Below are 12,537 nucleotides of genomic sequence, written 5' to 3' on the forward strand. Positions count from 1 at the left end.
GTAGTCCGGATGCAGGAGTTTTGTCACTGAATAGAAGTGTGAAATATTTTTCACAGACGCCCCCCTGAGAAACTAATCCCGTCCGGACAGATATTAAGAAATACTATGGTAGTGCTGGGTTTATAATCCACTAAAAAGTGCAGTGCAGTGAGTCTTCACAACCAGGATTGAGAAACACTCCATAATAATTTATATATTTACAGATATTTCAAAAAGAAACAGCTTTGTTATCTCTTGACTGATTAAAAAACAGAACAGAACAGAAAGAAATGAACACACAGTGGCTATAATGCATATTTACATTGATCATTTCTGTATAGAAGTTTTGGCAGATTTATGATCATGATTCTGATATGATATGTACATTTTTTTATACATCACATGCAAATCTGAGACCCTGAGAAACATAAATAAACTTTAAACAGATCTTAGCAGTTCTTTAAACTTGTTTAAACTGTCTTAACAAACTGGAGTATGATATATGTGTTGGAGTATGATATAAGGATGAAAGGAAGCCCACTTTTTGGGAGCTTGGAGGTCACTGTATATAAAAAAAAGTGAACCACTGCTATAGCATGATTCCCATGTGATCCAACTGCATCATGTTGCCCTGAGGCAACATATGTAAAACATTTTTACAAACTGATTGGTGTCAGGTATAGGGAGATGCAACCTAAACTGCAGTGTGAAATCACACCAAATGTACAGCTAACAAGCTGTTACAAACACATGAACCTTAGTTAAGGTTGGACTTGATTAGCCTGGAGTTTTAGCTATTATAATTTTAGATTATCACCTTATGAGGACCAAGTCTCTGATGCTTTTATATACTTAATGTTCTTTTGCGTGTCAATCTGGGCATCGTCCAGGCTGAGGCAGGCGGAGCTGTGGGTTCCAGGCTCTGTTCAGACTCCGTACGTTTGGGAAAGAAGCAGGGTATGTTGGATATGACGTATGGACTTTCTTTACTCTTAGAAGCGTCAGGTAAACTGAAGTCTCCGAGGCCTCTGGTGCTCTTTTTGGAGTACTCGTACACGTTCCTCATGAAATCGTCTCTGGTGTTGGACATGCTCCTGAAGAGGATGGCGTAGCACTTTGGGAAGAAATGGCAGCACAGGATACTGTAGTTGGAGATGAGGATGACCGCCATCTCCACAGCTGGGAGGTACTTCCCTGCTGTTGTGACGTAGACTGGGATAAAGAGGACCCAGGCCATGAGGTAGACCAGCATGCCAAAGGTGATGAACTTGGCCTCGTTGTATTTCTGCGGAAGTTTGCGGCCTTTGAAGGCGAAAATGAAGCAAACTAGGGCCAGCAGGGCTATGAAACCCATGACGACACCAAACGCCACGTAAGAACCTTCGTCACACTCTTCCAGGATGGTACTGTTGTTGATTATGGATCTTTTGTGAGGACTAAAAAGGATCAGCCACCAAGTGTGGTTAGCTCCTTGCACGAGCATGCAGAAACAGATGATCAGGTACGGTTTATAAAGCCTGCGAAGAGACTTGAGAAGTTCCAGCTTCACCTGGAACGCCAGCAGGATCTTCAGAGACTTGACCAGGATGCAGGACACGCACAGTGTGAAGCTCAAGCCGTAAAGCACCTGCCTCACTTTGCACTGGGCGTCTGTCGGCTTCCCCACGAAGAAAACCGAGCTGACGAAGCTTCCCACCAGAGAGAGGAGGATGAGCTGGCAGAGGGGACCACCCGCTGCCTTGACGACGGGAGAGTCACGGTGCGACAGGAAGAGGAGCGACACCAGGAAAACCACAACGATGCCCACAGCAGCCAGAGTTAACAGGATCACAGCGAAGACGTCATTCCAGTCTAAATACTCCAGAGTCTTCAGCTCGCACTTCGAACTACCAGGGTCCGACCACTCTGAGTGAGCGTTGCAGCGGTGGCACTCATCCATGTCTGAAAGACAATAAAGGTAGATATTATTTTTTATATTTATTATTTAGCTTGACCGATTGTCCCACCTATTCAGCTGTTAGTCAGCTGTATATCCCCCATCATTATTAATGCCACAACACAAGTCAGCAACCACCTGTTTAAACTGTTGCTAATGCAGCATTGTCATGTAGCATTACAGTCAGGGGCGTCGCCTGGCCTGGGCTTCCGGGGCTTCAGCCCCGGATCATTTTCCAGCAGCCCCGAATCATTTCACTAAGCTCAGCTGTATTATTAATGAGGAGACAGGACACCGGCCGTGTGTACATGGAAAATCTCTTTGCGCCAATCACGGAGCCAGTTCAAGGATATGAATCAAAACACACAGATTAAACCCACTGTGTGCTTAATAAATTACAGCCTGTGACAGTCAGTTACCTTAACTTTAGAAATAGCTATATGTATAAAATTAACTGGGCTGAGCTCGGATCTTTACATATCCAGGCAACTCCCCTGATCACAGTGCGCTCGGAGTAAAGCACAGCGACTCAGTTCTGATACATCAGCTCACAGACAACTTATGCTAACCGATATCACCCTAGGAGTGATGAGGGGAAAGAGTGCTGCTACCCACGCAGAGAGAGCAAGGCCAATTGTGCTCTCTCAGGGCTCTGGCAGCTGATGGCAAGCTGCATGATTGGGATACGAACCAGCGTTCTCCCGATTACAGTGGCAGCACCTTAGACCGCTGTACCACCTGGAGTCCCAAACCTGCATTTTTAAAGAACGATGTTTTGTTTGTTTAAATGTTTGATTAGATGTGAATGTTGGGTTCAGTCTTAGCTGCACTACTCCAGGGGTTCTCAATCTTTTTCGCAAACCCTGTTCATAACAAGAATGCATAATGGCCCACAAGAAAATAAGAGATTTTTTTTTTATTTGTCATTTATTAAGCTGTGTGCATCAGGTTAATAAATGACAAGGCTGAGCTTTCTCAAACTGATGGTGTTGATTTTGACTAATGGCGCTAAGTTTGGTGTTTTATGATACAGTTTCTCTTCCACTTCCGCTGCTTTTACAATAAACGTGGTGGAAAAGACAGTGTCTCACTCTCTAGTGGTCAATTTCTTATTTTATAAGAGTTTAAATTCTGCTCTATATACAATCAAATAGGCTTATATCTAATTTTGTCATTACATTACTCCAAATTTCTGCAGTAATATAATTTGAAACTTACACAATTAATACTATAAAAAAGTGTCTTACAGGACATCAGTGGTTTCTTTAGATAACACCTTGTTTTTTTTTATTTAATAAGACCTTTATTTTTGGTCTATACATAACGTAAAATTTAAAATACAGTGGATTTAACCTATATATACTTAAGTTGTAATTTCCAAAATTGTACACCATTCTACACCAGATAGGTAGTTGTTCTTCTGGTGTTTATTTGATGATTAGGTTTGAATCCCGGTCATGCAGCTTGCTATCAGCTGCTGAAGCCCGAGAGAGCACAATTGGCCTTGCTCTCTCTGGGTGGGTAGATTGCGCTCTTTCTCCTCATCACTCTAAAGGGTGATGTGGATCAGCACAAGGCATCTGTGAGCTGATGTATCAGAACTGAGTTGTTGCGCTTTCCTCCGAGTGTACTGTGATGCTACTCTGCAATGCTACATTATAGCAGCAGTTTCAAAAGAGGCGGAGTCTGACTTCACATGTATCAAAGGAGGCATGTTCTAGTCTTCACCCTCCTGGTGTTGGGGATATACAGCCATAATATCTATAAGCCTTCTATGTCTGGGTGGGTAGATGACACAGCTTTCGCACATATTAAGCTTTTTCTCGTGCAAAAATGTTACTTTTGTATTGCTTGTACATATTAACATGCTTTTTTAACATATTTTTATTTTAAATATGTTGTTAATATGATTACTATTATTATGATGAAATCATGAGTCAGAGATCAGCACACACTGAGAATCAGGGCAAAACTGGGGCAAAACTTTTGTAGTGCAAACTCAGCTTTAGCAGTTCAGCAGCAGGTAGTGTAGGTGTGAACTTACCTGTACCGTTGGAGAACTGATTTTCAGGACAGTCAATACAGGAGTAGCAGCAGGTGTGCTGACCCTCATCAGTTTTCTTAAACTGGCCTGGTCTGCAGCTGTCAGAGCATTTTGACGTTATGTTCTAAATCAGGGCAGAAACATGAGTTTTGTTATTCAGTTCGTTCTATAGCTTATTTAATCCCCATTTATCCAATAGCATTTATTCAACATTTGCAATGAATTACTATGCATCTACACATCAAAGTCAAGTGTTGAATTAACTCCCACAGAAATGATTTTAACTATTTCCATGGTTTATATAGCTTAAATCAATTTTTAAAAATAGTTAAACATTTGACACCATGACAGAGTTCCTTTTTATTTTTTTAACTCCTTAATTTGTTACGCTAACACAAAAAAAGAGTTAAAAAATAAATTTGAAGACGATTAGTCAACAGATACTTAATCCTGCATTGCAGTTTTCAGTGCATTACCAACCCTTTACAAAAGATGGTAACTTGCTCTTACAGCCTAAAACATGCTGACTATGCAGACAACCATTATATAAAATATAATTGGGAATACCCAATGGTAGGTAGCCCTTGTGGGAAAGACTATACACTGATGATAAATTAGGGTGGGGGGTGGATGCCCATTATGGAAAAAAAAGAGTTTAATTGGGCAGGGTTGGGCAGTATTTTTTTGGATTTATTTGGGTTACCAGTGAAATATTCAACTATATTCTATTCTATATATACTATTCAAATAATTCCAACACTAAACACCAGTTAAATCTGAATTAAAAGAGAATCAACTCTCAACTGTTTAACTCTGAAATTTCAACTGTCCAGTTTTTGCTGTGTACAGTGAATTAGTCACAGACACTGTAAAAAAAGATGGACGCCGTGTCGCCGTTCCCATTCATTCAGTGAAAATGAAGCCAAAATCTTCCGCCATGTTGGCGATCCTGAAACCCGAGTCTGCGCAGTAGAGACCAGAGGAGGGAGAAAGACTGTGGAGAGACAGCCTACTCATTTGAATAACTCCGCCCCTGAGGGCTGCCTCACAGTCACAGACTGCAGAGCGGAGCTGACGGTCTGTTATTGGTCCCGCCCATAACCAGCCGTTTTTCAATAACCACACCTTCTTTGAATAGAGCTGAATAACGTTTTAAAAAATGAATTCTGTGGGGATATAAAAATTTGACAATATAAGCAGAGGTTACACTAGCTGTTACATTTAAATAATGGAGGTAGAATTACAGTATATTAGAAAAAAAACGTGATTGAAAGTTGTCTGTTTTGCCATTGAAACCTATGGGAATGGGTGGAGTTACACAGCTTTCTGAAACCGAACAGCAGGTGGCGCCCGACCTGTGGTGGCTTCACTTTTGAGAGATGATGCTCTGTCCAGCTATATACAGTCTATTATTAGTCAGTATTCACTATAAATGATTGAATATCTATTTTATGCTTACCAGTTGTAGGTTGCTGACGCTGAAGTTGGCGTTGCGCTGGTTGTAAATAGACACTACGTTGTGTGTTGTAACGCTTTGTCCAGTTGTGTCCCACAGAGAGATGTAGTATCCCAAATCAACATCTCCGGAGTCATCAAAGGAGTACGATACACCGTCCATCTTAAACGTGCTGTTCGTCATTCCCTGCAGCAGCTACAACACAGTGATGTTATTTGGCCTGTTCAGTTAGTCAGCAAGAGTCATGCTTCACTTCATTCAAAAAACAATTTTATAACTTTTAAAATGGTCAAAAAGAAGCTGTACAGAAAAAAGTCATAAAATACATAAAGACAAGTGTATAACTCTATACACTCCATGTCTTGTGTTTAATTGTATGTAGCATTTCTCTAACAATTTAATTCACAACAAATTAGAGTTGCTGACAGCTCCAAAAATAAAATCAAACCTGCTAGACAGTAAAAAGTCAGGACTAAAATCATGTAGTGTTTACCCGGCCTACTCTACATTCTTCCTAATCTTTTTTGAGCCTATCTGATGTGCTTAATAGGTTTTAATACACGATTACTGTTTATTTAGTACATTTAAGACATTGGAAGCAACTGTGGCCTAAAGTGTAGTGAAACTTGAGAGGTAAGTGGTAAAAAGTGGGGGTGGGGGGATTGAAGAAACAGCACTTTCTCCTCGTTTAACATTCAGAGTTAAGGTGCCTTTGGGCAAGCAATTTAATCTCTCTTAACTGCTCCCATGAAATTAAGAGACCACTTCAGTTTCTAAATCAGTTTCTCTGATTTTGCTATGTAGAGGTATATGTTTAAGTAAAATGAACATTGTTGTTTTATTCTATAAACTACGGATTTTTTTCCCCCAAATTCCTAATTAAAAATTGTCATTTAGAACATTTATTTGGAGAAAATGAGAAATGGCTGAAATAACACAAATAATGCAAAGAAAACAAGTTCACATTCATAAAGTTTTAAGAGTTCAGAAATCTATATTTGGTGGAATAACCCTGTTTTTTAATCACAGTTTTCATGCATCTTGCCATGTTCTCCTCCACCAGTCTTACACACTGCTTTTGGATAACTTTATGCCTTCACTCCTCATGCAAACATTTAAGCAGTTCAGTTTGGTCTGATGGCTTGTGATCATCCATCTTCCTCTTGATTATATTCCAAAGGTTTTTTTTAATTTGGTAAAATCAATTATTTTTTTGCCAGTGAGCTTTTTGTACACTTAAAAAACTTGAGAACATGGTTTTACCTCCCATGGTTGTAAGGATCCAGGAACAGTACAGTCTCTGGCACTGCACTGTTTAGCTACAGCCTGAGCAACTGCACTCACGGCCATCTGGATACTGAAGATTGTACCTGTATGTGGGAAAAGGGGGGGGGGGGGGGGGGGGGGGGGCAGAATATGACTGTTTGATATTGTTATCACCATAAATTATATGATGATGAGTATTTTTAGCACTTCCATAACACTGACTGCCAACATGGATCATAAAACAGACTGGGACAATCAAACTGCTGTTTCTCTATGCACACCGTACAGTTGTGGCCATACCTCTGGCTATATTTAACTGTGTATAATGAAACAGACACTAAGTACCTGATGGACAGTTTAACACCTACCTTTACCCGCATCTATGGTGTTAATCAGCTTCTCCACAGCCTGGGGTTTGTTGTTGGAGTAAAAGTCTTTAAGGAAGCTGTTGTTTGCCTGAACTTCGCTGTTTAACTCCAGGTTTTTCAGAAACTCCTTAAAAGGCGTGACGTCTCGGCTCTCGAAGGAAAAGCCAATGACCCGTGTATTCTGGTTAAGCTCCCCAGGGTCGATTACGTCTTCAGATGTAGACCAGTTGTCGCTAGCCACCCACAGCCTCGGGAACGAGCTACAGTGAGAGAGAGGTGGTGACTAGTTATGTTTATTATCTTCACTCTTAATGTACAAAGATATTGTCGCAAAAATAGAATAGAACCAGAAGCACCCATGTTGAAATTACAAAGCTATTCAGAATCTAAATGGAGATGTTGAGGTTCTTAATTGCAGAATATTCAGGCTTTTGGTGTTCCTCATATAATTGTTGCAAAAATAGAAAAGCACCCAGAAGAACATTGCCCATATTCGGGCAATTCCTGCAGATGGCCTTGGCCAAGTATCAGCATCTTAAAGGCTAGTTCTTGAGACAATATGTGGTAGCTGCAGTATGTGGACGGGCATTTGCAATGTGGAAACCTATACCACCCTTCCATCGTTGTACTCACCTCTGGCCACTGTGCAGCTCCTGGAACAGCAGTCTCATGTGCTCTGGTTTGGCGAACGAAACCACCACCTTCACTTTGGTGTTGAAATTTAGGGTCCGAACGGTCCGACTGACCGCTGACTGAAGCTTCGGACTGTTGGACACAGAATCAGGTAAGACCTCTTTGAACGCCAAGCAGATTCCAGCCAGAAAAGCCTGAGACATAAAGCTGTCCAAGGCTGAACGCCCATAATCTCCGTCTGTGGTGATCACACCAACCCAGGTCCACTTATTCTCCTTAAGGAGCTTGACCATCGCACTGGTCTGGTGCATGTCGCTCGGAACGGTACGGAAAAAGCCTGGGAACCGGCTCTTATCACTCAGAATGTCAGCACTGGATGCGTAACTGATCTGTGTGGAGGACAGTTAAACATGTGTTACTAATACATTTGCTTGTATTTAGTTAATAAGAAATAATAAAATCTAATATCAGATATTTGAGAATTCTGTGTGCCCATCTTTTACTTTTATAACAGCTTTAATTTCCTAACAACCACTATTATGCACAGTAACATCATCAGCCTGAGACACCTTTGCAACCACCTAAAATACAGTAAGTTATAACCACCATAGCTTCCACCTTGGATTACCTTAGCAACACCATATCACCTACTTAGCAACACATTAGAAACCACCTGGGATCCTTTATTAACTTCCTGTGATGCCATAGCAACTGAAAAACACCACCCTTGCAACCACCAAGATACACTTAATATTAGTAATATTATGGCAAATATCTCAGCAACCACCTGAGGAACCCCAGCAAACACCTAAAAAACCTTATCAAAACCAATGCATAGTCCATAGCATCCACCTTGGACTACCTTAGCAACACATTGGCGTTCAATCTGGGACACTTTATCAACTTCCTGCGATGCCATAGCAACTGGAAAACACCACCAAGAAGCACTTAGTAACAATGTGAGAAATACTCTAGCAAGCACCTGAGGAACCCTAGCAACCACCAAAAAAACCTTAGCAAAACCAATCCAACCACCATGAGATCCACCTAGGATTAGCGAGCAACAACATCACATCTACATGGCAATACATAAGCAACAACCTGTGAGAAAATGCCATAACAACTACAAAGCAACACCCAAGCAACCAGCAAGAAACATCTTATGACAAATGTTGTCAGACCTTAGCAACCACTTAAAGAACCCTAGCAAGCACCTGAAGCAAGCACCTGGAATACAGTAGCACCATGTTATCACCATGATATCCATCTAGAAATACCCCAGCAACACATAACACTTATATAGCAATACCTAAGCAACCACCAAGTACACTTCCTCTAATGTCATAGCAACTGCATATCAAAACCCTATCAACCACTAGTAAATATTTGCAACAACACAACAACAACTTAGGAACAATGTGGAACTCCTTCCTAACCACCTACAGTATACTAGTAACCAAAAAAAAATGAAGCAAACTGCTGCAACCACCTGAAATACTGTTGGATAGTCTGCGGTGCAGTAGGCTAAAGGTGAGTATATTGGACTGTAGCCTGCTGCTAACATTTGCCATGTTAAAACAAGCTACATGGGACGAACCACTAGCTAATATCACCATGGCTTACCAAGACCCTTAGGGTTCCTCAGAGTAGCGGTTAGCGGCTAAAGCTAATGCTCCAGCCTTAGCGCTGGAGAAATTGGAAATAAACGGAAGCGCCTTACTCAACCAAATAAACAGTTTTTAGGAATTAAAAACTGTGTAGATTAATATCCAGTGCTCATTTAGACCAGAAAATAGACGTTCATTGATAGTATAGAAAAATACGGTACCTGAAATGCCAAAACTACTGCATAGCAACACCCTAGTAACCCCCAGGAATAACAATGCAACCACCTAAGATAACAACTGCTTAGAAGACTGCTTATTTATTTTTGACAAAAGCAGGGATCACAACCAGAGAGAAAACAACCAGGCAACCAAAGATCGAAGGCTAGCAAAGGATGAAGAGACAAATCAAGCACAGAATGGTGGCAAACAGACAAAAAGCCAAGGTGAGTTGGCAATACTTTGCACTGTAACTTTGTACTGCTGGGGCGCCGAGTGGTACTGCATAGCAACACCCTAGTAACCCCCAGGAATAACAATGCAACTACCTAAGATAACAACTGCTTATTCCTTTTAGACAAATAGTAGCATCTGGACCCTCAAACACATGAATCCTGCATACAATAAGGGAAATAAGGAAATCTAAATAGTAAAAAAAAGAGGATTTTAATTAAAGTGAAATAGATAAAGGTATACCTGTGGAATCTCCTGCAGGTTCAGGTCTCTGGCCACTGCGATGGATGTTTCAGAGTGATACGCGCCGATCACAGCTGTGGTGGGCTGGATACAGTCGGACATGTTGAAAAAGTTTGTAGTGGAATAACATTCCATCTCACGCTGCATTAAATCCTCGGTGGCTCTCAGAGCAGTCGTAACATCTGAACACGTGTCGTGGATCTTGTAGCCCAATCTGATGCCGAGAGAGCTCAGCAACGTTGAGTTGTTCACCACTTCGATAGCGTGGATCATAGCCAGAGACTGGACCAGACCAGTTGTGCTGAAGCTGCAGCCAATCAGAGATAACAACAGTAGTGGGGATCAGTACACAAGAATTAATTTAATTGTAACTGTGTAAACAGCCATTGATCGGTCTAGTGTTACGTTTTCATTCTAATTCAGCAGGTTTTGCTGCTAGGCGGTGGTGAGGGTAGTTAACTAAGTTAAGTGAAGCTAAGCTAAGTAAACAAAACTTAAAAAAAAACTTTCTTTCGAAGTCAAATGAGCGCTGGATGTTAATCTACACAGATTTCTTTCCTGAAAATGCATAATTTATTTATTTGTTTACAGTAAACTTAGATTCCCAAGTTTCTTTAGCACTAAGGCTGGAGCATTAGTATTTGCTGCTGACCGCTAGCACTAGCAGTTAGCGGCTAATGCTGCCTGACAGCTCGAACACTGAATGTTCCGGTAAGCCAGGGTGATATTAGCTAGCGGTTTATCCCACATAGCTTGTTTTAAAACAGTAAACAAGCAGACAACAGTCTAATAATACTCCCCTCTGAACGGCAAAAGAGCTTGGTTAGCAACAAATGCTAATGCTGCTCCAGCAGTGCTAGCCGGGGTTAGCTGCAGGCTACAGGCTGATAATACTCCCCTCTGGGTGGCCAAAGATCCGCTTAGCGCAGTTAGCAGCTAATGCTAATACTAAAGAAAATTTCATACATAAGGCACACAGGATCACAATTTTTGAGAAAATTAGATCAGGTTCAAACTCAAACTGAGAAATATTTGTTAAGAAGATTTTGTCTTTAAATCAAGGCTAAAATTTCGCTTGTTAAGATTAGCTAAAAAATGTTTACTTTATTAATGTAAATAAGTGAATAAACAGTTAAAAAGGGGATAAACAGTGACAAAGCTAATCAATCAGTAGATACTGGCTTCAAATTCATACTGAGAATTTTTTCTTTTTTCAGAAAATTTTAAGTCTTCCAATCTTGGTTGAAATTTCACTTGTTTTGGTTTGATTTTAAAAGTTAATTTTTCTCTTTAGAAAAAAACTGATGATGAAACATAGACATGAAACAGATGGTGGTTTTGTTTTCCTGTGGCCGCTTTCATGTCTAAGTTACCTTCTGTCTTTCTCCTTTTGGTTATAACCAAATTCATTTCACTTTTTATCAGAACATTAAGTGCTATACAGATTAATTTGAGTTGATTTAATGGTTTAATTTCACTACTTTTCACATTTTTTTTTTTTTTTTTAGTTTAAAGGGAAAATAATAATACTGTAACATATTTAATTTCATCATAAGTGTAAATAAGTGAATACATTCTCTATGGCAAACAGACTTATACAGATTAATACAATTTAAACATTTCAACAACATTTCTAAAATTAAACAAGTTGACTTTTGACTATGTTAAGTCAGTGGTACTCACCCAGTGCAGGTGTATTCTTTTGGCTGGGACACGACAGCAGGCTTTTTCACGCTGCTGTGGATGGGAAAAAGACCTCCGATGATGACGTTTCCAGAAGCTACAGCCTGAGACTTTTTCGTTTTTCTTTGGAGAGCATCGCTGACCTGCTCCGTCAGTGCCAGGAGCATCAGAAGCACCAGGAGGCTCAGAAACGGACGGTAACTCATCGCACCTGTTTACATCTGTGCTCTACTTGCAACTGTGATCTACGGCCTCACCTGCCTGAATCACCTGTGTGACTGACGTCTTCTGTCCATGCATCTTCACTAAATGCCTCATCCTGCTTCCTCCACACCTGCCCTGAGGTGTCTTAATAACAGACAAAACACCCTCACACAGTCAAACATGCCCACTTCAGCCCCAGCCCCACCCCCTCCCTTACTGGAGGAACACACTTCTCTTATTCACCACTGACATTTTAGATCTGACTCTTATTCTTTTTTTAAACATTGCCTCAAGGCAAAGGTATGGAAGCCCATTCCCGCCACCTAAAAAATAAAAATACTCCAGCAATTTTTTTTTATTATTATTAAGTAAATTGCTATCTCAATATTTTGAGATACTTAGTCAATATTTTGAGATACTATCTCAATATTTTGAGATACTAAGTCAATATTTTGAGATACTATCTCAATATTTTGAGATACTAAGTCAATATTTTGAGATACTAAGTCAATATTTTGAGATACTATCTCAATATTTTGAGATACTAAGTCAATATTTTGAGATACTATCTCAATATTTTGAGATACTAAGTCAATATTTTGAGATACTAAGTCAATATTTTGAGATACCTTAAATGCTGGCTGAATATACATGCGGCCACCTGTAGA

At 40.3% G+C, this 12,537-nt stretch overlaps 1 protein-coding gene across 1 annotated transcript; it reads right to left on the minus strand.

Moving 5' to 3' along the window:
* Nucleotides 1-228: 228 nt before the first annotated feature.
* Nucleotides 229-12,066, minus strand: gprc6a (G protein-coupled receptor, class C, group 6, member A). Its single transcript, XM_022673182.2, has 8 exons — nt 11,666-12,066; nt 9,983-10,289; nt 7,683-8,071; nt 7,050-7,309; nt 6,679-6,785; nt 5,419-5,610; nt 3,960-4,083; nt 229-1,920 (listed from the first exon to the last, which is right to left on the minus strand). Exons 1-8 carry the CDS (start codon nt 11,869-11,871, stop codon nt 824-826), a joined length of 2,682 nt encoding a protein of 893 aa, XP_022528903.1. The 5' UTR covers nt 11,872-12,066; the 3' UTR covers nt 229-823.
* Nucleotides 12,067-12,537: the final 471 nt, after the last annotated feature.

Source organism: Astyanax mexicanus, chromosome 4, assembly GCF_023375975.1.
Source record: "Astyanax mexicanus isolate ESR-SI-001 chromosome 4, AstMex3_surface, whole genome shotgun sequence".
In the NCBI taxonomy this organism is placed as follows: Eukaryota; Metazoa; Chordata; class Actinopteri; order Characiformes; family Acestrorhamphidae; genus Astyanax; species Astyanax mexicanus.

What these genes read in the sequence shown, in the direction of transcription:
- gprc6a (XM_022673182.2), bottom strand. Translation starts at nt 11,871, where the DNA reads ATGAGTTACCGTCCGTTTCTGAGCCTCCTGGTGCTTCTGATGCTCCTG. An exon ending in AAAGAATACACCTGCACTGG is followed by an intron (nt 10,290 to 11,665) that starts GTGAGTACCACT and finishes GATTGGCTGCAG; the next exon opens with CTTCAGCACAACTGGTCTGG. An exon ending in GATCCTTACAACCATGGGAG is followed by an intron (nt 5,611 to 6,678) that starts GTAAAACCATGT and finishes ACTGTGTTGTAG; the next exon opens with CTGCTGCAGGGAATGACGAA.